General features: G+C 44.4%; 1 protein-coding gene across 2 annotated transcripts in view; it reads right to left on the minus strand.

Moving 5' to 3' along the window:
* mmp24 (matrix metallopeptidase 24) overlaps positions 1-22,273 on the minus strand; it is a 28,659-nt gene that overhangs the window by 2,575 nt on the left and 3,811 nt on the right. Inside the window, exons 2-9 of one of the 2 annotated variants that reach the window (XM_086150263.1) lie at positions 18,727-18,875; positions 18,499-18,615; positions 17,966-18,065; positions 17,680-17,884; positions 17,242-17,403; positions 16,448-16,656; positions 3,991-4,129; positions 31-297 (exon numbers count right to left, since the gene is read on the minus strand). In XM_086150263.1, the coding sequence (XP_086006389.1) occupies positions 31-297; positions 3,991-4,129; positions 16,448-16,656; positions 17,242-17,403; positions 17,680-17,884; positions 17,966-18,065; positions 18,499-18,615; positions 18,727-18,875 (1,348 nt within the window). The remainder of the gene's footprint in view (positions 1-30; positions 298-3,990; positions 4,130-16,447; positions 16,657-17,241; positions 17,404-17,679; positions 17,885-17,965; positions 18,066-18,498; positions 18,616-18,726; positions 18,876-22,273) is intronic. The other variant, XM_086150264.1, reaches the window with a different exon arrangement.

A 22,273-nucleotide genomic window follows, 5' to 3' on the forward strand; every position in this document is an offset into this window, starting at 1 on the left:
ACAGACTATCCATATGCGAACAACACTCACATCCCTCCCGGCTGATGAACGCCCCCTGCGGTGCCACAGGAACCCCCTTCCAGACTGAGATGGGTTTGGGGTAACCGATATCCACTGTTTGTTTCTCCTCGCTGTAACGCCAGTACTTGTCCCCCTTAAACAAGTAGGTCTTTCCCACAGGTTCCCAGCGCAGTGCCATGTCAATGCCATCCCTCGGGAGGCTGCTGTCGAGTTCCACAAGGCTATGGGGGTAACCAGGCTCTGCTGTCACCTCCTTAAACACCCAATACTTATCACCTATTGGGGGAGAAATATAGACCTTATTATGACTGAATTTTGGAATAATTCAGTTCCCCATGGGAAAATAATCCTTTACTGAGATCGACATTGCAGACAATGGAGGTCTATTATGGTAAGGTAAGGTCTATTAAGCTGTGCTGGAGTCGCTGAACCTTGGATCCAGGAGGAGCAGTGGGGTTTTCGTCCTGGTTGTGGCTGTATGACCAGTGTTGGAGCTTGATCTGCATTGCTGGTAGAAAGTCTGACTCATTTCTGGTGAGAGGTGCTGGAGAAGAGGGTCCACCGGGGTTGTTAAACCTCGGATCCAGGAGGAGCAGTGTGATTTTCACCCTGGTCGTGGAACAGTGGACCACCTCTATACCCTCAGCAGAGTCCCCGAGGGGCCATGGGAGTTTGCCCAACCGGTCTACATGTGTTTTGTGGATCTGGAGAAGGCATTTGACTATGTCCCACGGGCAATCCTGTGGGGGGTACTCCGAGAGTATGGGGTCCCGAACCCCATTGTACGGGCTGTTTGTTCCCTGTATGATTGGTGCCGGATCCATGTCCACATTGCCGGTTGTAAGTCTGACCTTTTTCTGGTAAGAGTTGGACTCTGCCAGGGCTGTGTCAGGGTTCACAGCTGATCCCCATTGTAATCTGCGCCAGCTGCAGTAGATGCCGCTAATCGAGATCCCTATAAAGGGCAGCGGCACTCTCTGCCTGGCGCCGGGGGATTGTGGTCTTCATGGATTACTGTGGGACCCTGCCACGACCCGGACCTCACCCCTGCTATGACCGGACCCCAGGTGTGACCTCCTTTCCCTTCCTGAGTCACGGCCGAAACCCAGTTGGCCGGCGTGACCTCCTTTCCCTTCCTGAGTCACGGCCGAAACCCAGTTGGCCGGCGTGACCTCTGTTCCCTTCCCGAGTCACGGCCGGGCCCAGACGGCCGGCGTGACCTCTGTTCCCTTCCCGAGTCACGGCCGGGCCCAGACGGCCGGCGTGACCTCTGTTCCCTTCCCGAGTCACGGCCGGGCCCAGACGGCCGGCGTGACCTCTGTTCCCTTCCCGAGTCACGGCCGGGCCCAGACGGCCGGCGTGACCTCTGTTCCCTTCCCGAGTCACGGCCGGGCCCAGACGGCCGGCGTGACCTCTGCTCCCTTCCCGAGTCACGGCCGGGCCCAGACGGCCGGCGTGACCTCTGCTCCCTTCCCGAGTCACGGCCGGGCCCAGACGGCCGGCGTGACCTCTGCTCCCTTCCCGAGTCACGGCCGGGCCCAGACGGCCGGCGTGACCTCTGCTCCCTTCCCGAGTCACGGCCGGGCCCAGACGGCCGGCGTGACCTCTGCTCCCTTCCCGAGTCACGGCCGGGCCCAGACGGCCGGCGTGACCTCTGCTCCCTTCCCGAGTCACGGCCGGGCCCAGACGGCCGGCGTGACCTCTGCTCCCTTCCCGAGTCACGGCCGGGCCCAGACGGCCGGCGTGACCTCTGCTCCCTTCCCGAGTCACGGCCGGGCCCAGACGGCCGGCGTGACCTCTGCTCCCTTCCCGAGTCACGGCCGGGCCCAGACGGCCGGCGTGACCTCTGCTCCCTTCCCGAGTCACGGCCGGGCCCAGACGGCCGGCGTGACCTCTGCTCCCTTCCCGAGTCACGGCCGGGCCCAGACGGCCGGCGTGACCTCTGCTCCCTTCCCGAGTCACGGCCGGGCCCAGACGGCCGGCGTGACCTCTGCTCCCTTCCCGAGTCACGGCCGGGCCCAGACGGCCGGCGTGACCTCTGCTCCCTTCCCGAGTCACGGCCGGGCCCAGACGGCCGGCGTGACCTCTGCTCCCTTCCCGAGTCACGGCCGGGCCCAGACGGCCGGCGTGACCTCTGCTCCCTTCCCGAGTCACGGCCGGGCCCAGACGGCCGGCGTGACCTCTGTTCCCTTCCCGAGTCACGGCCGGGCCCAGACGGCCGGCGTGACCTCTGTTCCCTTCCCGAGTCACGGCCGGGCCCAGTGGGCCGGCGTGACCTCTGTTCCCTTCCCGAGTCACGGCCGGGCCCAGTGGGCCGGCGTGACCTCTGTTCCCTTCCGCAACCCGTACTGTTGAGGCCCAGCCTCTGCCGTTCTGTCTGCAACTCGTCCAGTCTGCATCCCGTACTGTTCAGTCTGCCACCCTGCCTGGGGCCCGCCCCGTCTGCAATCCGTACTGTTGAGGCTCAGCCTCTGCCGTCCCGTCTGCAACTCGTCCCGTCCAGTCTGCAACTCGTCCCGTCTGCAATCCGAACTGTTAAGGCCCAGCTTCTGCCGTTCTGTCTGCATCTCGTCCAGTCTGCAACCCGTCCAGTCCAGTCTGCAACTTCAACCAAATAAAAGCGCTTTCCACCCATCTCTGTCCCGAAGTGTGGTTCCCTGCTCGAGTCCGCCCCAGCACATCGTGACAGGCTGCCCTTTGCTACCAATTCTGTTCATTATGGACAGAATTTCTAGGCACAGCCACGGCGTCAAAGGGATCTGCTTTGGTGGCCACAGGATCAAGTCTCTGCTTTTTGCAGATGGTGTGGCATTGTTGGCTTGATCAGTGAACGATCTCCAGCTCTCACTGGAGTGGTTTGCAGCCGAATGTGAAGCGGCCGGGATGAGGATAAGCACCTCCAAATCCAAGATCCTGGTGCTCAACCAGAAACAGGCGGAGTGCCCACTCCAGGCCAGGGAAGAGGTCCTGCCCCAAGTGGAGTAGTTCAAATATCTCTGGGTCTTGTTCACAAGAGAGGAAAGGATGGAGCAGGAGCTCGACAGGCGGATCGGTGCAGCGTCTGCAGTGATGCAGACTCTGTAACCGGTCTGTCATGGGGAAGAAAATGATAAGCCAGAAAGTGAAGCTCTCAATTTTCGGATCAGTCTACGTTCCTAACCTATGGTTACGAGCTGTGAGATACCATGTCTCTAGGCTGGCCTAGGAACACCTTGGGATCCCCCCAGAAGAGCTGGAGCATGTGGCTGGGGATAGTGAAGTGTGGCCCTCTCTGCTTCAGCTGCTGCCCCCACTCAATCCATGAATGGATGGAGTGAGAAGGATGGATAGGATTAGGAATTGGTCTATCAGAGGATCAGCATATGTTGAATGTCATGGAGACAAGGTTGGAGAGGCCAGACTGAGATGGTTTGGACACTACCAGGCAAGTGGCCGAGATGAAGACCATACAGGAGATTTTTGGATGGAATGAAAGAGGACATGAAGTTAGTTGGTATGAGAGAGGAGGATGCAGAGAATCGGGTTGGATGGAGGAGATGATTCGCTAATCATTGTGGCGGCTCCTAAAGGGATTGGCCAGAAAGAAATGACATAAATAGTGAAGAGGAGAAGGACATAATGGACCACATCAACTTCCTAGGTGTCAATAGATAGAACTGACATGGTTTCTCAACAACTCCCATCCAATGAAAAATGTCAAGAGGAATAATCTTCATTTGGAAACTGGAATGCATTCTTTTTAGATTAGATACTTAACAGGTTCTAAAGAACCCCAATAACCAGATGAATGTGTCCTAGAAGGTAAAGGCATAGAGAACTGTCGAGCCCGATAGAAACCAAATCCCCAGAACTCTGTAACCTTTGCCTTTTGGGAAAAGGTACAGAGCCTCTGACAAACAGGCTGAACAACACTTCTATCAACCTTTGAAGGAAAAATGTGTGTTTGGGGGCAAAAAATCAAATTCAAACCTTTAAAAAAGACAAATTTGCCATCAGATCTCTCGTAGGCAGCATTGATATGCGATGGCAGGCCTTTCCAAAAGTGGTCAATCTGCATGGGATAACCCTCCTGTACCTTGTTGTTCTTCAAGCGCCAGAACCAGTGGTCCTGAAACAAAGAATTTTTAGGTTGATTCTTCAACTGTAGGTCATTTCTAACACACTTTTATTCTCTGTTTTTTGAACATTTTTGATGAATTTATGTATCTTAATTTCTCTTTTTCTGTACTCTATGCATTTCAGATCAAGGTTCAGTAACTGGGATGCTGTAGCTACAATACACCTATGAATGTTTAACATGTTCCACTTTTCACTTCAGGCTTACTCTTAGTGTGGCAGGTTGGGGTGCGGGGGGCATAGCATTTGACCGAAGTAGCCCGACTTTAATCTTGAAGCTTGTAGTTTCTGCGAGCTTCCAACTCAACTTTGTTTCAGTTTGTGGTCTGATCTCAAGTCCCATTTTGGACAAAATATGCCTCTGTCACTGTTGTGGTTTATGTAAAACATCTTCTGGAGCAGCTTTTCTTGGGGTCATGTTACTTCAGACCTGACAAAAGTAAGTTTAATTGCTGAATATGACCAGTGTTCTGTTTAGTGGTGCTTCCAGCTATGAGTTACTTAGCAGTTCGCACAACAGGGGCAACAACTACTTGTATTTCACCAAGAGTTTGATTAAACCGCATGATTCAGAAGACACCTTGAATTGTTAACTGATTCCGTTTTCTGATTATTTATATAAGCAATGCAACTTGAGACTACAAGACGACTGTGTCTGAGTGTGCAGCTACACTTACATGAAGCAACGTATTGCTTTATACCACTGTGGCATTCTGGGAGAAATTATGGCATTCTGGGCATTAAATGAAGCAGCTTTTCATCTACTTGTCACAACTTGGCTCAAATGCTTGACCCAGGAAGAGTTTCAACAATAATCTTTAATAACAAAGCACATAACAGGAGAACTGGTGGGAAAAAAAAATGATGAAACCGGTCACCAAACAAGGAAAACAAAAGAAAAAAACACAGCTGACTTTGTCACTGACACTGGGTGGCTGACAAGCTAACCCCATACAAAAGGAATGAGTGACTATACATGTATACATACACATACATACATATACATATATATACATATACATACATATATACACCTATATATATATATACACACACACATATATATATATATATATACACACACACACACACACACACACACACACACATATATATATATATACATTGTAATTTGGAACTGGTGGAGACAATTAGTGTAGTGTTGTCCTGGTCACTGATTGAACAGCGCATCACTTGAAAAACTACCACAGAGAATCTTTCCTGTGTGCAATCTAAGTCAAAGGATCAGGTAATGTTTAGGATTAAGGTCATCATTCAGAATCTCAAACCATTACAACTGAGACAGAAGAAAGGAAATGATGGATAAAAGACTGGAAGACAAGTAGTGTGGGGAACTTAAGGTGAGCAGAAGGGGAAGAGAGAAAAAGAACATCAGTCTGAGCTCATTACATCTGGCTTCGGTGGATCTAGGACACACACACACACACACACACACAATGGCAACTAGGCTGTCTTAGGGAGGGAACATCCCATAATGAGGCACTTAATGCCCTGGTGCCTGAGCTTAAAGCGGGACTGATTTTCTCTCATAAAGATGAATATGATAGAGATGAAAAATATAAGGATCACTTCCATATCTTCTGGCTGACACAAACTGAATTGTATATTCCCCTGAAGTAAACAGATTGGGTCGGGATCTGGGCTTGGCCCCTCTGTGATCCAGGTTTATACAATTATAATAAGTAGTTCTGTCTCTTCTCTCCCAGTGGAAAAACATCTATTACTACAACCCCCTAATAACCTTGTGACATTTGGAATTTCAGCAGGGTACACCCTGGACCGGTCGCCAAGATACACAACCATTCACATCCTCATGCACAATTCATGTTTTTGGACTGAGGGAGGAAACCAGAAAAGAGAACATGGAAACGCCACAGTCCCCCAGAATCAAACAAGGGACCCTCTTGCTGTGAAGTTAAGCCCTAACCACTGTGCCACCTAGCTGATGTACGGGTTTATTTTATTAAATTATAATAAATTATAACAATAATATTCATTTAGCCATATCACTAAAGCCTTATTAAGGGTTATAAGATGCCATGAAGAGCAGGAATGTGTAAGCAGAAGAGCGTGTCCTCAACCAAAACAATATTATGTGCACACGCAGCTCAGTATGGAGAGGTACAGATAAAAGTGCATGCATTGCATATATGATAAAAAAAGACAAATAAGTAGGTACTGAGGGTTCTTTAGATAGAGGAGGTGAGTGATGTGAAAATAACAACCTTTAAGTTGCAGACCTCGTTCTGAGGAACCGAAAAGACGTGAGGATTCAGATAACGACGGGCCAATCCACGGAAACTACATCTTGGAGAGAAGACCATAACAACAGTCAACAATCAATGAGAAGAAGACACCTAAAACTGCACATTCCTTTTTTTGTATTATAAAAACACTGGGTTAGGAAAGTATAGACAGTCAGACTTGGTGAACTGACACACTTTGTTGATTGTCAGGGAATAGAAGATCAGACCGAGAGCTCTGTATTTTTTATTTTGACTGCTGAATTAAAAACTGACTTACGTGGTGAGGTAGAATGGGACAAGATCCAATCATTTGGTGACCCCAAGATAATGAAGACGTAGAAGTGAAGGCGGAACAAAGAATCATCCATAGTGGACAACTGGCTACTCTGACAACAATGGTGCATGCCATTCACATCAAAAAGAGGTAAGCTGACGCCTGTTTTATCAAAGTTCAGCAATTAGGATTTTTTTTGTTGTTGGTTGTAAATTGTTTGTTGTCACTGTATTACCAAGTGTCTTAGTTGAAAGCAGCCAAAATGAAAAAAAAAAACCTGCGGTGGTTAGAGTCCAACCAAAGGGTTAAAGTCCAGAGGGGCTAGAGTCCCCCCAAAGAAAACATTGAGTTAGGAGGCTGAGCACCTGGTGAAGTCTCAACGCGTATGAGATCAAACAATATCTTTTCTTGTGGCAAGTCTGACCAATGGTTGAATTGAAAGCTGTTGACAGTACTTAAATATCCAGGAAATGTGAGGGTGGATTCCAAGAAATAAGCGCAGTTATAAGAACAGAGTTCCTCCCAATTCTTGTTTTGTGTGGACTGGGGTTGGGGTTGGTGTTGGTGCAGAGTATTTTGCATGAATGAAAAGATTTGCTGTGCCTGGGAAGCAACCCCTAGAGTGAGACCAGATCAAACATAGTTCAGTTTAGAAGCTTGTCTCACAGTGGATTGACCTACAGGAGTCATTCACACCAAGCTGTATGTATATGATTTTTTATTAAATCTGAGAGTAGTACATATATGTAAAAAAGAGAAAAAAAAAATGGAAGATATACAAGATGCATGGAGAGTTTGACAGAGAACACACAGAATTCGGAGGTTGGGGAGGAAACACAGGGCTCACGGTAGGAGCACAATGGATGCAGACGCGAAAAGAAATAGCGAAAGAAATTCTGAAAGAAAAGCAGGAAGAGAAGTTGCAGAAGATAGATGATATATCGAGTCATGTGAAGGCAGAGAGGGGGAGGTTGCCACTCAATCTGAATCAAAAAAGTTGGTAACATATTTAAACAAGGCAGATGAAAAACCTACAGCTGAAAGAGTAAAAAGGAGCAAGAGGAGAAGGATGAATACAGAATGTTTGTACATGAGATGAAACTGGAATGTGCAGTAGTGCAAATACAATATGAACAATAACACAACAAGCGTGTGACTAAGACGAAACCTGACAAAGAACAAGTGAACAGAGGATAGTCCAACCCGTAGTGACCGACAACTTTGATGACCCTACTATCCACCTCCGTTCTAACTTGGCTTGCCTTGACCCCACTCCCTAATCCTGCTGCAGCTCCGATGAGAGAAAGAGGGATTATTGGATATGAAGGAGATACAGTAGAAGGTGAGGCCTTATCCAGAGCAAAAGCATATCTGAGGGAAGCAATGGACAGAGAATTTAAACAGATTACAGACTCAATTAGAGAACTGGAACAACACAGTAGCCACTCAGGCGGAAGTAGCACTGGATGGCAGAGAGAGGTAATATCAGCAGCACAGTTTATTGCCTCTACACCCAAGCATGAAACAAAGGAGACGGAGACGGACACAAAGTTAGCTACATCCCTTAACTCTAAAGACATCTATTTCTTAGATGGGATCAGTGCCAGAGCTAAAAGGGAAGACATAGCTGACTTGACACATGCCCTCTAAGAACACACAGCAAGATGGAGTGAGAACCCCATCAACTTACAAAGATGTGCTGCCAGACAATGACTCGAGCATTGTATATGCGGCCCAACTCACAGGGCACATAACGCTATATCCTCCCCAGCCCCAAACCCCAAGTCACCCACCATTATAGAGGAGAAGGAAGAGGTGTTGCCATTCTATAATCTCAGGTCAAAAAGTCAAACAAACTACAAGATGCCATTGGGGAGAAGGCAGGGGGCGGGAGATGTGTGTATCGACCATTCTCTTTTTCAGACATGGGATGCATCCTAGATAACATGCCCAGCCCTGTTGAAGGGGGAGGGCCATGGATGTCCAAATTTTGCCGGTTAACCTTAGGGCAGTAACTGGCAATAGGTGATTGGATACTGTTAATCGGACACCAATTGGCTGATTGGGAGATTCAACAAGCAGTTGCTAAAACCAGTTGCTGGTGGACAGTGCCCCATTGAGCGCTTCATTCACTGCTATAGGCAAAGCCATGCTAGCAAGGTTTCCTATCTCTCAAGATGCCATGCATAATTTAACTATACACCTATTTGGCAAAAATAAACAAACCTCAGGCTGAATTAGGAACCGCTGCCACCTGCTTCTTCTTCTTCTTCTTCTTCTTCTTCTTCTTCTTCTTCTTCTTCTTCTTCTTCTTCTTCTTCTTCTTCTTCTTCTTCCAGCTTTTCCTTTCAGGGATCACCACAGTGAATCAACTGTCTCCATCTAACCCTATTCTCTGTATCCTTCTCTCTCACACCAGCTACCTTCATATCCTCACCCACTTCGTCCTTAAATCTTCCCTTTGGTCTTCCTCGAGACCTCCTGCCTGGCAGCTCCAATATAAGCATCTGTCTACCAATATGTTCACTATCCCTCCTTTGTACATGACCGAACCATGTCAGTCTGGCTTCTCTGACCTTCTCTCCAAAACATCTAACATGTGCTGTTCCTCTGATAGACTCATTCCTGGTCCTATCCATCCTGGTCACTCCCAAAGAGAGCCTTAGCATCTTCATCTCTGCGACCTTTAGCTCTGCCTCCTGTCTTTTGGTCATTGTAACTATCTCCAGGCCATACGGCATCCTTTCATTCTGGCCGATAGTCTTTTATCACATAGTACCCTTGACACTTTTCTCCACCCATTCCAACCTGCTTAAACCCGTCTCTTTTACCTCTTTTCCACACTCTCCGTTGCTCTGAACTATCGACCCCAAGTACCTGAATGTTGACTTCTGCTCTCAGTCTGGTTTCAACTACTCTTGCCCATAACTTCATTGTATGGCTCATCAACATTATCCCTCTATAGTTGCCACAACTCTGCACATCCCCCTTATACTTAAAAAAAGGCACCATCACACTTCATCTCCATTCTTCAGGCATCTTCTCACTCTCTAAGATCCTGTTGAATAATCTAGTCAGAAACTCTACTGATGCTTCTCCTAGACACTTCCACACCTCCACAGGTATATCATCAGGACATTTCCACTCTTCATCCTCTTCAATGCCTTCCTCACTCCACTTTTACTAATCTGTGCTACTTTGTGGTCTAGAATAGTCTCCTCCTCTACCCTTGCCTCTCTTTCATTTTCCACAGTCATTGGCTCTTCAAAGTAGTATTTCCATCTTCCCATCACTCTTCTAGCATCTGTCAATACATTTCCCTCGCTATCCTTAATCAACCGAACCAGTTGTACATCCTTTCTATCTTTATCTCTCTGTTTCGCCAACCTGTATAGATCATTATCTTCCTCCTTGCTGTCCAATCAAGCACGCAAGTGATCCTACGCCCTTTGTTTTGCCTTTGCTACCTCTATCTTTACCTTATGCTGTATTTGTATCCCTGTCCTCCTGTCTGTTCTCTTCAGTCCTCTTAGTATCCCACTTCTTCTTCGCTAACCGCTTTGTCTGTATATACCCCTATACTTCCTCATTCCACCACCTAGTCTCCTTATCTACTTTCCTTCTAGATGACACACCAAGTACTCTCTTACCTGTCTCCATGATAACACTAGCTGTTGTTGTCCAATCATCTGGAAGCTCTCCCTGACCACCCAGACCCTTTCTCAACTCCTCCCTGAAAACCATACAACACTCCTCCCTTTTAAGCTTCCACCACTTTGTCCTGTGCTCTGCCTTTGTCCCCTTGATCTTCCTTGTCAGCAGAGTTATCCTACAAAACAGCATGCTATGGTGTCTGGCTACACTCTCACCTACAACTCCTTTGCAGTCACTAATCTCTTTCAGGTTACCTTGTCTATACAAGATGTAGTCTACCTGCGTGCTCCTGTCTCCGCTCTTATAAATTACCCTATGTTCCTGCTTTTTCTGGAAAAGGTGTTCACTACAGCCATTTCAATTCTTTTTGCAAAATCTACCACCATCTGTCCCTCTGCATTCCTATCCTGTGTACCAAATCTGCCCGTTACTTCATCATCCCCTCTACTGCCTTCAGCAATATGTCCATTGAAGTCTGCACCAATTGATACTCTCTCCTCTCTCATCTCTCATATTCTGCATGACTTCATCTAACTCATTCCAGAACTTCTCCTCCTCTTCAAACTCACATCCCACCTGCGGGGCATAGCCACTAACAACATTGACCATCACACCTTCAGTTTCCAATTTCAGACTCATAAGTCTATCGGACATTCTTTTCACATCTAGGACGTTCCTTACGAACTCCTCCTTCAAGATAACTCCTACTCCATTTCTCTTCTGGTCAGTACCATAATAGTACAACTTAAAGCCTGCTCCTAAGCTTCTAGCCTTACTACCTTTCCATCAGGTCTCCTGGACACACAGTATATCCACTTTCCTTCTCTGCATCATGTTGACCAACTCTATACCTTTTCCTCCAGCGGAGCACACATGATTCTCTTTTATTGACCTGGCAAATGCCTTCTTTTGTCTACCTCTGCAAGACTGCAAGAGATATTTTTTCATTTACATATCAAGGTCAGAAGCTCAGATACACACGCATGCCTCTGGGCTTCATTCAATCTCCTGTTATTTTTAGTCATGCTCTTAAAGAACAGCTGGGTGACTTGCAGCTTCCATCGGGGGTTGTGTTAATTTAGTACGTATATGATTTACTGTTGGCAGCCCATGACCAGGCCACCAGCCTCACTGCCACTCATGCTCTTTTGTAAAAACTATACAACACATTATTTAAAGTCTCCAATTCTAAGCTGGAGTGCTGCAGGCAGATAGTCTCCTTTTTGGGACACATGGCGTCTACCAAGGGGACTAGAGTTTCCCCTGCTCAAAAAGATGATATGGTGCACCATCCAAAACTAGTAAAACCTGTAAAAGACATGCTGTCCTTTTTGGGCTTGACGGGCTACAGTAGCCACTTTGTACCTTACTATATGCATAACACAGCCCCTTTGCATGCCCTGGTTAATGAATAGGGTACGAAAAACCTCACATTCCCCCTTGTATGGACCACTAAAGCGGAATCCAGCTTCATCAGGCTTAAACACTTGTTGTCCAATGCGGTTGCTCTCTCCACACCAGATTACTCTTTGTCTTTTTATCTGGATGTTTCTGAAATGTACACAGAATGAACACAGGTGTAACATTGGATTCAGCAGAAAACAGACCCACCATGCACAAGACATGCAACAGAAGTAGCAAAAATTTTGCAGAAAACAGCACACATAGTCATGGGACAACGCGTCAGTGCTAACAACATCCACAATGATGTTGCTGTTACAGGCACCCCAGTGAAGGGTTAAAAGCAGCACACACAGTAGTGAGGCTGACACAGGATGATTTTGAGGAAGTGGCCGCAGATAAAGTAGAAGGAAAGGAGTCAGCACAATTAGCTGAACTTCAGCCAATGAGAGACGGAAAGGATGTAAATATCTATACAGATTTAGCATATTTTGCAGGAGTAATACAAGTGGAGCTCAGCCAGTGGAGCAGGGCTGGATCTGTGACTGCATCAGACTCCTATCAAACATGAGAAAGACCTTTGACAATTGAAATACTGATGACACTACGCCGGCTGGCCATGATAAAGTGTAAAAGACATGACAAAACAAACTCAGTAATGCACGAGGCAATGGAGCAGATCAGGCAGCAAAAAGAGCAGCAGACTAGATATCTTAGGAGGTAATGTTGCAAACACAGAAAACTGTACGGCATGTTTCCCCCAATCTTAATGTCAACATGTTGATTGAAGAACAAGAAAAGCTTACCCCTAGACAAAAATGTGTGGTTAGAATGAGGAGCACAGAAGCAAGAAGGGGTTTGGAGGGCCCCAGATGGGTGACCAGAGCTCCCACCAAGTTTGATGGGTACTATGTTATGAGAAATACATAGGTTAACACATTGTGGAAAGACACAGATGCAGAAACACCTGACTTATTGGTAGCATCCATATCTTCCTGCAATGACAGAGAATCACATTAAAGAATGTGAAATCTGCAGCTCATATAATGTGAAACCCACCCTGCCACAGTTGCCAGGACAGGAAATCATTATTGACTACAGAGACATAATTGACAGTATAAATGGGTACAGAAACCTCTTGGTGGCCGTGGATGCAAACACTGGCTAGCCAGAGGCTGTTCCCACTAAATCTGAAAATGCTCAAACAGTGATTAAATTACCGTACTACAACATATGGTTTTCCGAAGGAAGTATGGTCAGATAATGGAACCCACTTTAAAAACAAAGATCTGCAAGCGGTTGAGTCTCAGCTGGGCCTGAAACACTCATCTATACCCTCAATCCCAGGCCAAGATATGAACCAAGACTGAACCAAACTCTAAAAACCAAATTTAGAAAAATCTGCACTCAGATGAAACTCAACTGGCTTGAAGCTCTGTCACTAGGTTCACCCCTTTTGAGCTTCTAATGGGATGTCACTTCCTGGGACCCAGTGCTGGCAGTATCACAAGTAAATCTGATACTCCTTTTTTATCCTATAAGCCATACTATGGTCAACTAATGGCTATTGTCTCAGCTTTCTCCAAGCAGGTCTCAAAGGCAAAAGGGAGGGGAACCGAGGGACGCTTCAAGTAGCAGATTGGGTCCTCCTGAAGGTGACCAAACGGAAGTGGTCTGAACCGAGGTGGACAGGACCCCATAAGGTGGTCAAAAGAACATCTCATGCTGTCCGGCTACAGGGAAAAGGAGACAGGTGGTTTCACTGGTCTCACTGCACAGCCACAGCTCCTTCCAGTAGGGCACTAGAAATCAAGACTGCCCAAAAGGCCGTGGAATAAAGTGACATGCTCTGTGACACATTAAAAAAAAAATAAACCTTTTAATCATCTATTCCATAATACTTTTGAGTTGCTCCTGTAAGAACATAAGGTCAGAAAGGTTCAAGTTTTCTCTAGTCAATGTTACTAGGCTAGACACAAGGATACTTGGGAAAAGGTCTACAGGAAGAAAGTTTTACTGCCTCTACACTTACCTCTCATATACACACAAGTGGCAGTTAATTACTTAGAACATGAGATTATGAATTGAGTACAACTGTTACTGTTATCTGGAGTTTCTGTGATGATAGTACTGCCAACCTTACTGTGAGAAAAATACCACTGCTCACCTAACTCTATCACTTGTGTGGCTCCAGGTTCTTCCATTCTCCTGAACAGGACCAGGAGATCAATATCCTCCTTCAATCTCCTGTCTCTTACGTTATGGAGATTTGGCATTAAGACTATACATCGGGCTCCACCACAACCTTCTCTTTCAGCTTCTGTACTGTCATTAACTGTAATGGACAGGGCCTGAGATGGAGAGGGTACGATGTATCTTTGTGGGTTCCCATGGGGAGGTCCTTCTCCAAACCCCTGGTGTCACCCTGGTCAGATGTGGTGACCAACATAGGGCCCTGAAAACCCCAGGATATTGATATAGTAACACTGATCTGTCCTCACATGTGGTCATGTGGCAGACTCACACCCCTTCTGTAGGCAGACTGGGATCTAACCCCTCCGGTTAACTATAAAACTGCTGCCCCAAAATCCATGGCCCCCACAAATCAGGAATAGTAATAAATGTGCAGATAATGCCTCATACTTTATATTTGAGTCAATCAACCAGGATGTGACAACATGGCCCTGTTAAGAATTAATTTTGTGCCGTCTCAAGTACACAACCCCTCGGCCTCTGCCTCATCGGCCCCTCGGCCCACATCTACATCTGTACCACAAAATTTTATAATGATCAGAGTGGGCTTGGACGGACAAGTAACCCGGACTCAGGCTTCTGTTGCTTCTCCCATGGCTGCCATTGCTGTTGCTACAGGCTCCACGGAAAAAAACATAAGAATGGATGGCTGCTACTGCTGCATCGCTGAACATGTCTAATTCCGTTGCCTGTTCCTCAGCTCGCCCCACCCTTTTTACTGTACTCGCCCCTCTCTTTCCCACTTATCTAACGGGATTTCACTGTATGCTTGCCTTTATTGCAGCCTACCAACTGCACCACTCTGAGTGCCATTTTTCCTTTTGTGAAAAACACCACTATTCCTCCTGTTTTCACTCCTCCTGCTGGCAACTACACCTGTTTTGAGCATCGCAATGTCTCCTGTGGCTCCTGGTTTGGCAAAGTTGGTGTGCTCATGGTGCGCACACACAGTTAACTCAATAAATGATCTCTTGGATAACTGGTTCGGTAAATGGAAGAACGCGGTGGTATCCGTCTGTCTTTGATTAGTATGATGTGTGCCTTAGCTTTGTGTGGGTGTTGTGTGCCTTGCATTCACTCTGTGTAACCGTATCATTGTTGCAACAATTGAAAAGCATGACATTCCCGCTAGATATCAAATGCCTCCTCCCTGATGAAACCTTGCTGGTGGCACCTGAAGATGCTGAGTGGACAGACAACAAGAGTGAGAAGGAGGGGGTATAAGGGGGAAGTGCATGGTGTAAGAGGGTGAGGGTTGTTAATGGGATACTGTGTTATAGGTTGTGTGAATTTCTGTGGTGGTTCGTCCTCATCTATTATGCTTGTGTTGGTCTCATAAAATGAGACCAAAAGGGGGATTTGTCCAGCTTTACGTTCATGCTCTATCATTATCACAACGCTATTTGTCATTAACAAATTATTACAATAATATTCATTAAGTCAAATCACTAAAGCCTTATCAAGTGTTTTAAGATGTGATGAAGAGCGGGAGTGCAGAACAATGTGTCCCCAACCAAAACAATATTAGGTGCACGAGCAGCACAGGATGGAGAGGTACAGATAAAAGAGTGTGCACATCAGATAACTTTCATACTTGACCACAACAGAGAGCCTCAAGTAAATAACATGATTGTAGAGAAATGGATACCAACTCCATATATGATAAACAAAGACAAACAAGTAGGTACTGAGGGTTCCTTAGTTAGAGGAGGTGAGTGATGTAAACATAACGACCTGTAAGTTGCAGACCCCACTCTGAGGAACCAAAAGGACATGAGGAGATAGATAACAACAGGCCAATCCACGGAAGCTACATCTTGGGGAGAAGACCATAACAACAGTCAATGACCAATGAGAAGAAGACAGCTACAACAGCATGCTCCTTTTTTTGCATTATAAAAATACTGGGTCAACAAAGCATAGACGGTCAGACTTCGTGAACTGACACACTTTGTTGCTTGTCAGGGAATAGAAGATCAGACCCAGAGTTCTGTATTTTTTATTTTGACTGCTGAATTAAATACCGAGATTAAGCCTAAATATCTTCTCCTATTACTTCATTAACATACACGGAGGATCCACTCACACATAGTGGCGAGTTCGAATGGGACAGGATCCAACACTGACCACGTCTGAACTTGTCACAGTTACGTTTTTCCAGACTCCCTTAATCTTTGCTTGACCTTCTGCAAAGGGCTGAAAAACCCACACCCCTTTCTGCCATTCACTGAGGGACAAAATTTTGTAAAACATGACTAACTTATTTTGTAAACCATTAGTTTTCCAACTTATTGTTGACAATCTTTGTTTCTGTAGATCCTACCCTTTGTCTGAATTATGATTACTTTGTAATGGCTTTGTAACTTGAGGGTACATTTTAACAGTTTAAAAAAAAAGTATGTTTAAATAGAAATAAATAACAGTATGCTAAGGGTCCTGGTCTTAAACTTCCTTAACTTACCTTGAAAACAAACATCTCACGCCTGAAAAATGCAACCGTGTTGAAGTTTCCTTCACATATGTTCGGTTTTCTATTGCCAGGTAATGGTGGCCATTCACCATGGTGTTGTGGTGGTCGGGAATGGCGGTCATGTTTGGAGGTAGAATGGGTGTGGTGGGGAGATACAGTGGGTAATGGCCTAGTAGGCTCCAGCATGGCAGTGGGGACGCCTAGACACAGAGACACAAACCATCCACAGCACCGTGAATATGATTTTATTTGTTTATCATTACATGAAAGTTGTGTCTGGTGATGTCCAAATAATATTAAATATTATTATAATATTTTGGATGCCAATTTTTTTTTTAAAACAATATGGCATTTTTCATTTTCTTGATGTCATTAAACATTTTGGATGTAAGTCTAAACTTCAAAGAGGTCATTACTTTACACAATGAGATTGTAGATTTGGTAAATTTGGTAACCATAACTACACCAGATGTTGTAGAGACTTCTGGTGACTTTACTGTGAGATCAGTGTAAAAAAATAAAAATTCTGACTGATCTTTATTCAGAACTATTGGGCTACATTTAATTTAATAAAAATTTTATCGATAAAAACATTTGTGGATAAGATTTAAATAATTACAAAATGGAGACATGTTCAAAATGAAATAAAAATCCAAATATACTTCACTTCTCATAGGTTGAAGAGGTGATTGTTGATGATTTGAGGTCATTTTGAAAACTTCGTACTCTAGGATACACAGAGTAACTAAACCAGTAGCCATGGTGCCTGTGATATCTTTACCTACCATATATCTTCTGGATGCCCTGCAGGTCATCCAGAGGTAGCTTGAAGTTGCGTGTGTCCATGTACTGATAGAAGGGCGCCATGATAGCACTTGGGTCGTTAGAGTGTTCAAGACCCAGAGCATGACCCAACTCATGGACTGCCACCAGAAAGAGGTCATTCCCTATAGAGATACCAAATGCCATTTACCAGACACACAAATTATGATTTTCTCTTGTTGGACTCAGTGTCTTGATGAGGAAAATTCAGTAATATATTTCCTTACATGTTTTTAGATGTTATTTTTCAAAAAAGGACTGCTAAATGGACAGCCAGGTGCATAATTGCCTGGTCAGACACAGGAAGCAGTCTTTGTGTGGCCATGACAATGTGGTGCAGTGGAACAACACTGAATCATCTTGCATTAATGTGTGATATCATGAAACGGAGTGTGTTTTACCTTCATGATTGGCATTTCCCAGTGTCCATGGCTCATCTGAGTCAAAGTGTGTGTCTCCACCAATGCCGGCACCAGGGAAATAGGCATGGGCAAGAAACCCCCCTTCGCCATCAAAGGGCGAGCTGTCACCATGGAAACCAGAGGCAAAGAAAATCATGACGTCAGCCTCCTTCCCCTGGCTCTTAATCTCAGAGTATGGAACCTCCTGTAGACGTAAGGACACGGACATCAATCATCAAAATTTGTTTGTTATGAGTAGAACATGGGGGTGTCCTACCTGGCCTACCTGGAAGGACAGTGGCGTGACGCTCTGCCATACTCTGATGGCCTGGCCAATTGCTTGCTGTGTGTCTTGCTCTCCAACCTTTGGGGTGAAGTTAGAGATGCTAAAGGAAAATAGCAGAGCACAACAGTGACCTCTGAGAATCTAAACTTACATGATACCAGTTTAAAGACGTTGGGGTGGATAATCAGTTCACTTCATACTTTCTATAACTAAATTATTTTTCATCTTTTGAAAAGTATATAATTGTCTTCATATTTTTGCATATTAATAGTGATTGACTTTATTGTTGATTTGATCAGTAGACTAATTGCCTATAACTGATGATGTACAATTGACCACATCAAAAACAACTGGTTATTGCACCATAACAAATCGATAACCGACAGCATTAAGGAGCTGTTGACAAATCATCTTTCAAATGATCACAGTTGATCATCAAGCAGGTGATTAGCTGTATAATTTCTAGAATTATTAAACTGAAGTGATTGCCTTTCATTTGATCAACTGTGTTTGATTACCTTATCATTGATTACCTGTATGTGATTTTCTTATCCTTCCACTTCTGTCCTGTCAAGGCATATCTCTTGTTCCGATATTGTCGGCTTGTGTGTGGAAGGTCCGCGACACCACAGCGAGGACGTCTCATCCATCTAGACCATCAATTGCAGCTTTTACATCCAGTTCCCTTTCTTAACTTCACGAAATTAATGGCATTTTTAGGCGGGATTTTGGCATGATTTTGTCATGTGACAGGTACTCACTGCATTGTGGTCTCATCCAGAACCCCTGTGACTGGGATGCCGTAGAAGCGCTGCATGGCAGCAACTGCAGCCTGCAAAGCCTTTTCCTGTCGCAGGTTGGATGATCGCAGGTTGTGTGGAAGTAAATAGCCGTAAGTTTTCAGCCAATTCTGGAAAGGCATTAAAAGGAAACCACCTGACTTTGACTCCCAAGATGCTAAAAGCAATGGTTTGTACTCAGAATGACAGACACATTATGATGACAAGTAATACTGATGTACAGCATTGCTACTTTTATGATCTCTCTGTCTGTTTTGGTTCAAAGTATGCATAGATTTTTATTTATTGCAGAATCAGAATCTCTTTATTCACCAAATGCACAATGTACACAGGAATTTTTCATGGCATGACAACGACCATAAGCAGAATATGTAAGACAAGTAAGTAAGAAAAATAAATGAAAAAGAAAATGTTACCGGTTAATCAAGAAAAACAGTAGTGTGACAGCACAGACCTCAGAATCACAAGGGCACATACATCCCTCCATCACGATAGGGTGATGATTCATGAAGGTGCTCTCCTCACTAGCATATTTAATTCTAAGCATGACACAAACGTGCCAATATATTGATATTCATTTACATGTCAAAAAACTTTATATCCAAAAAATGTAATATTTATGATATATAACTGGCTTAAAGCCTTGTAGTGGACAGTATGCCTGGTAAAACACACACACACACGCAAAGAAGTACACAGTAAAAAAAATAAATTCACACACAAACACAGGAGTGCTCATACACACAAATAAAAATACATTCATATAGCCAGTTCTTTAAAGCCCTTGGTGATTATGGATTCTAATCTGGATGCCTCTTGGGTCTTGATGATGCCTGATCTGAGAAAGTCTGTTCCTGATCAATCCTGTCTTATATGGATCTAGTTGGATCTTGGATGGATATTTGTTCTGATAGATTCTGGCCTATGTGGATCCTTGGAATTATGGATCATGGTCTGGATGGCCTTTGTTACATTTTTGCATGGTTTGGATGATTCCCAGTCTTGAAATGTGCTGATGGAGTCTGTTCTTAATAGATCCTGCTGAATCCTGCGCTTGGTGCATCTTGGTGTGAGCAGAACCTGATAGTCAAGTTTGAATGGCTCCAGGTCTGGATGAATACTAATGCCGATTGAGCCTGTTCGTCATAGATTATGTTGGACCCTGATGGATGTTAGTCTGAATGGATTGTGGTAGTAATGATTTCTGGTCTGAGTGGATCTTGGTCTAAATGGATTCTGATCTTTGGATCTTGGTCTGAATGGATCCTGGTCTGGATGAATGCTACTCTGGATGGCTACTAGCACTGATGAACTATGTTCAGTACTGGTCTGGATGGATCCTTCTCCTGATGAAGAGTGGTGCTGATGAATACTGGGCCTGACTGATCATCATCAGAATTATCATAGAATCACAGATTACAATCACTATGGATTCCCTGTGGTTTGAGATGGATCTTGGTAATGATGGATTCTGGTCTGGTTGAATCCTGTCAGGATATTTGTCTAGATTGGGGGTCTCAAACTCAATTTACCTTGGGGCCGCTGGAGCTAGGGTCTGGGTGAGGCTGGGCCGCATCAGGCTTTCCACAAGAAAAGCGCTGATAAAACATTCCACTGTTCTCAAATATGTTAATTTTTATTTTTCTACACAAAATAAGATGAAAAAATAAATAAACAAATCAAGAATTAACCCTCTCAGGCTCAAATTAAGTTGTAGTTGCAGGAAAAATCTGATATTTGGCTGTCGCAAATCTGCAACATCTGCCTGGAGAAGGTTAAGCAATCATCTCACTAACCACATAGCTAGCTACAACTGCTGCGTTGTTCTCTTTGGTTGCTTTCTTAAAGAAATGTTGTTGCTTCAGTAGACATGTTTTAAGATTGGCAACTCAGTTGGCTCTCTCATCTCCCTGGTGTTTCGCACAGACCTCAGGAGGTCTCGTTGTGCAATGACATTTCAAATTGTATTCCTTGTGCACTGCAACTCTCACTGTGCAAATAAGAAATGTTGGGGTGTCCCTGTGCTCCACAAAGAAATTATGAATTTCCCACTTTTCCTGAAATTGTCTGTGCTCATCACCTACCTTTCTCTTCACTGCAGGCTTTGAGAAAGACATGTTTGGGGCTGTGTAATATGTATATAATTCCACTAGATGTCACTGTCGCGGTGAGGTTTCAATTTCAGTTGTTAGCTGACGCACAGAGAACGTAATTTCCGCTAATATCAGATCGGCTCAGGGTCCTGCGCCTGTCCCTGCATATGACGTCGAGCACGGCACAGTTAGTGATTGGTTGAAGGTCAGAAACCATGGAAACACGAAGTGTTTGTGGTGCCCGTTTAACATCAAATTAAATAAATAAAAAGTTTGATAAAGTTTGAAAAGCTCGGCTCGTTACTTTTCCGCTAACACGGACACACACACATACAACTCGTGTGTGCGTACGTTTGTTTTTTTGGTTTTTTTTTTCCGAGCAACGTTCATTATCGTGTTTTATTTCTTTATACTTAAATTCCCTTTAATCATTGTTTTTTTGTTTTTTATTGAACATAAATAGTACACACAAATATACATATGTACAAATAAACATGGCAAGGTAGAACTGAATGTCAATGAAACAACCAGGGATGAGGAAGCAAAGGACATAAGGACATTCGTTCTGTATGTAATCAGAAGTTAATGGTGTTAACGGTTTGTGAGAAATGTATAATGCTAGACAAAAAAAAAGACATAATAAAATTAAAACGACTGGGAGGAGAAAAAAAAAACTTGTAAGGGGAATATAACATGTAATTAAGTTGGCGGTTCATAGGGAATCTCAGACATCAAACTGTATATTTTTTGGGTTTGGGGATTTTTCCATAAGTTTTAAGGATTTTTTATATAATTCAAAATCGTTTATGAAGAAATTAAAATTTGGGGAACATTTTTGCATTCTGTTTTTGTGAATGAAGAACTTGGCCAGGCCTAAAATAACATTGACACAGAGTTCATCTCTTTTGTTGCTTAAAAGTAAACCAAATGTTATGTCATCTCTTGAGAAGGAAACTGGTGACGATGGAAAATTATCTTTGACCCATTTTTGGGTTTTAGCCCAAAGCCCTGTACTTTTTCGCATGAGAAAAATATATGGTCAGTGGTATCAATGTTGTCTTCACAAAATGTACAAATATTATCTTCAAAATTAAAGCGTATCCTCAATAATTCCTTAGATGGGTAGATGTCATTCATATTTTCGAAGTGGGTCTCTTTTGCCTTGGGGGGTATGGGTAGAGTCAGATACATAGTTCGCAGCGAGGCAATCGATTCCTTATCAAATTTATTTAACATATTATTTTTGTTTTGATGTCCAGGGAATAAGTTTTCTGTGAAACATTTCCTATTAAAGGAGTTGCTGCACTTTCTGTCCAGAATGGAGATTCCCTGGAGTGATAGTTGGGGTAAATGTGGTTGTATGTTTTGGTGCGTCATTATATTTTTGGTCAGGAATACAAATTGTCGAGGCAGTG

The sequence above is a fragment of the Fistularia commersonii genome, chromosome 7 (assembly GCF_037954325.1).
Source record: "Fistularia commersonii isolate RoL2024-O1a breed Wild chromosome 7, RoL_Fcom_v1.0, whole genome shotgun sequence".
In the NCBI taxonomy this organism is placed as follows: domain Eukaryota; kingdom Metazoa; phylum Chordata; class Actinopteri; order Syngnathiformes; family Fistulariidae; genus Fistularia; species Fistularia commersonii.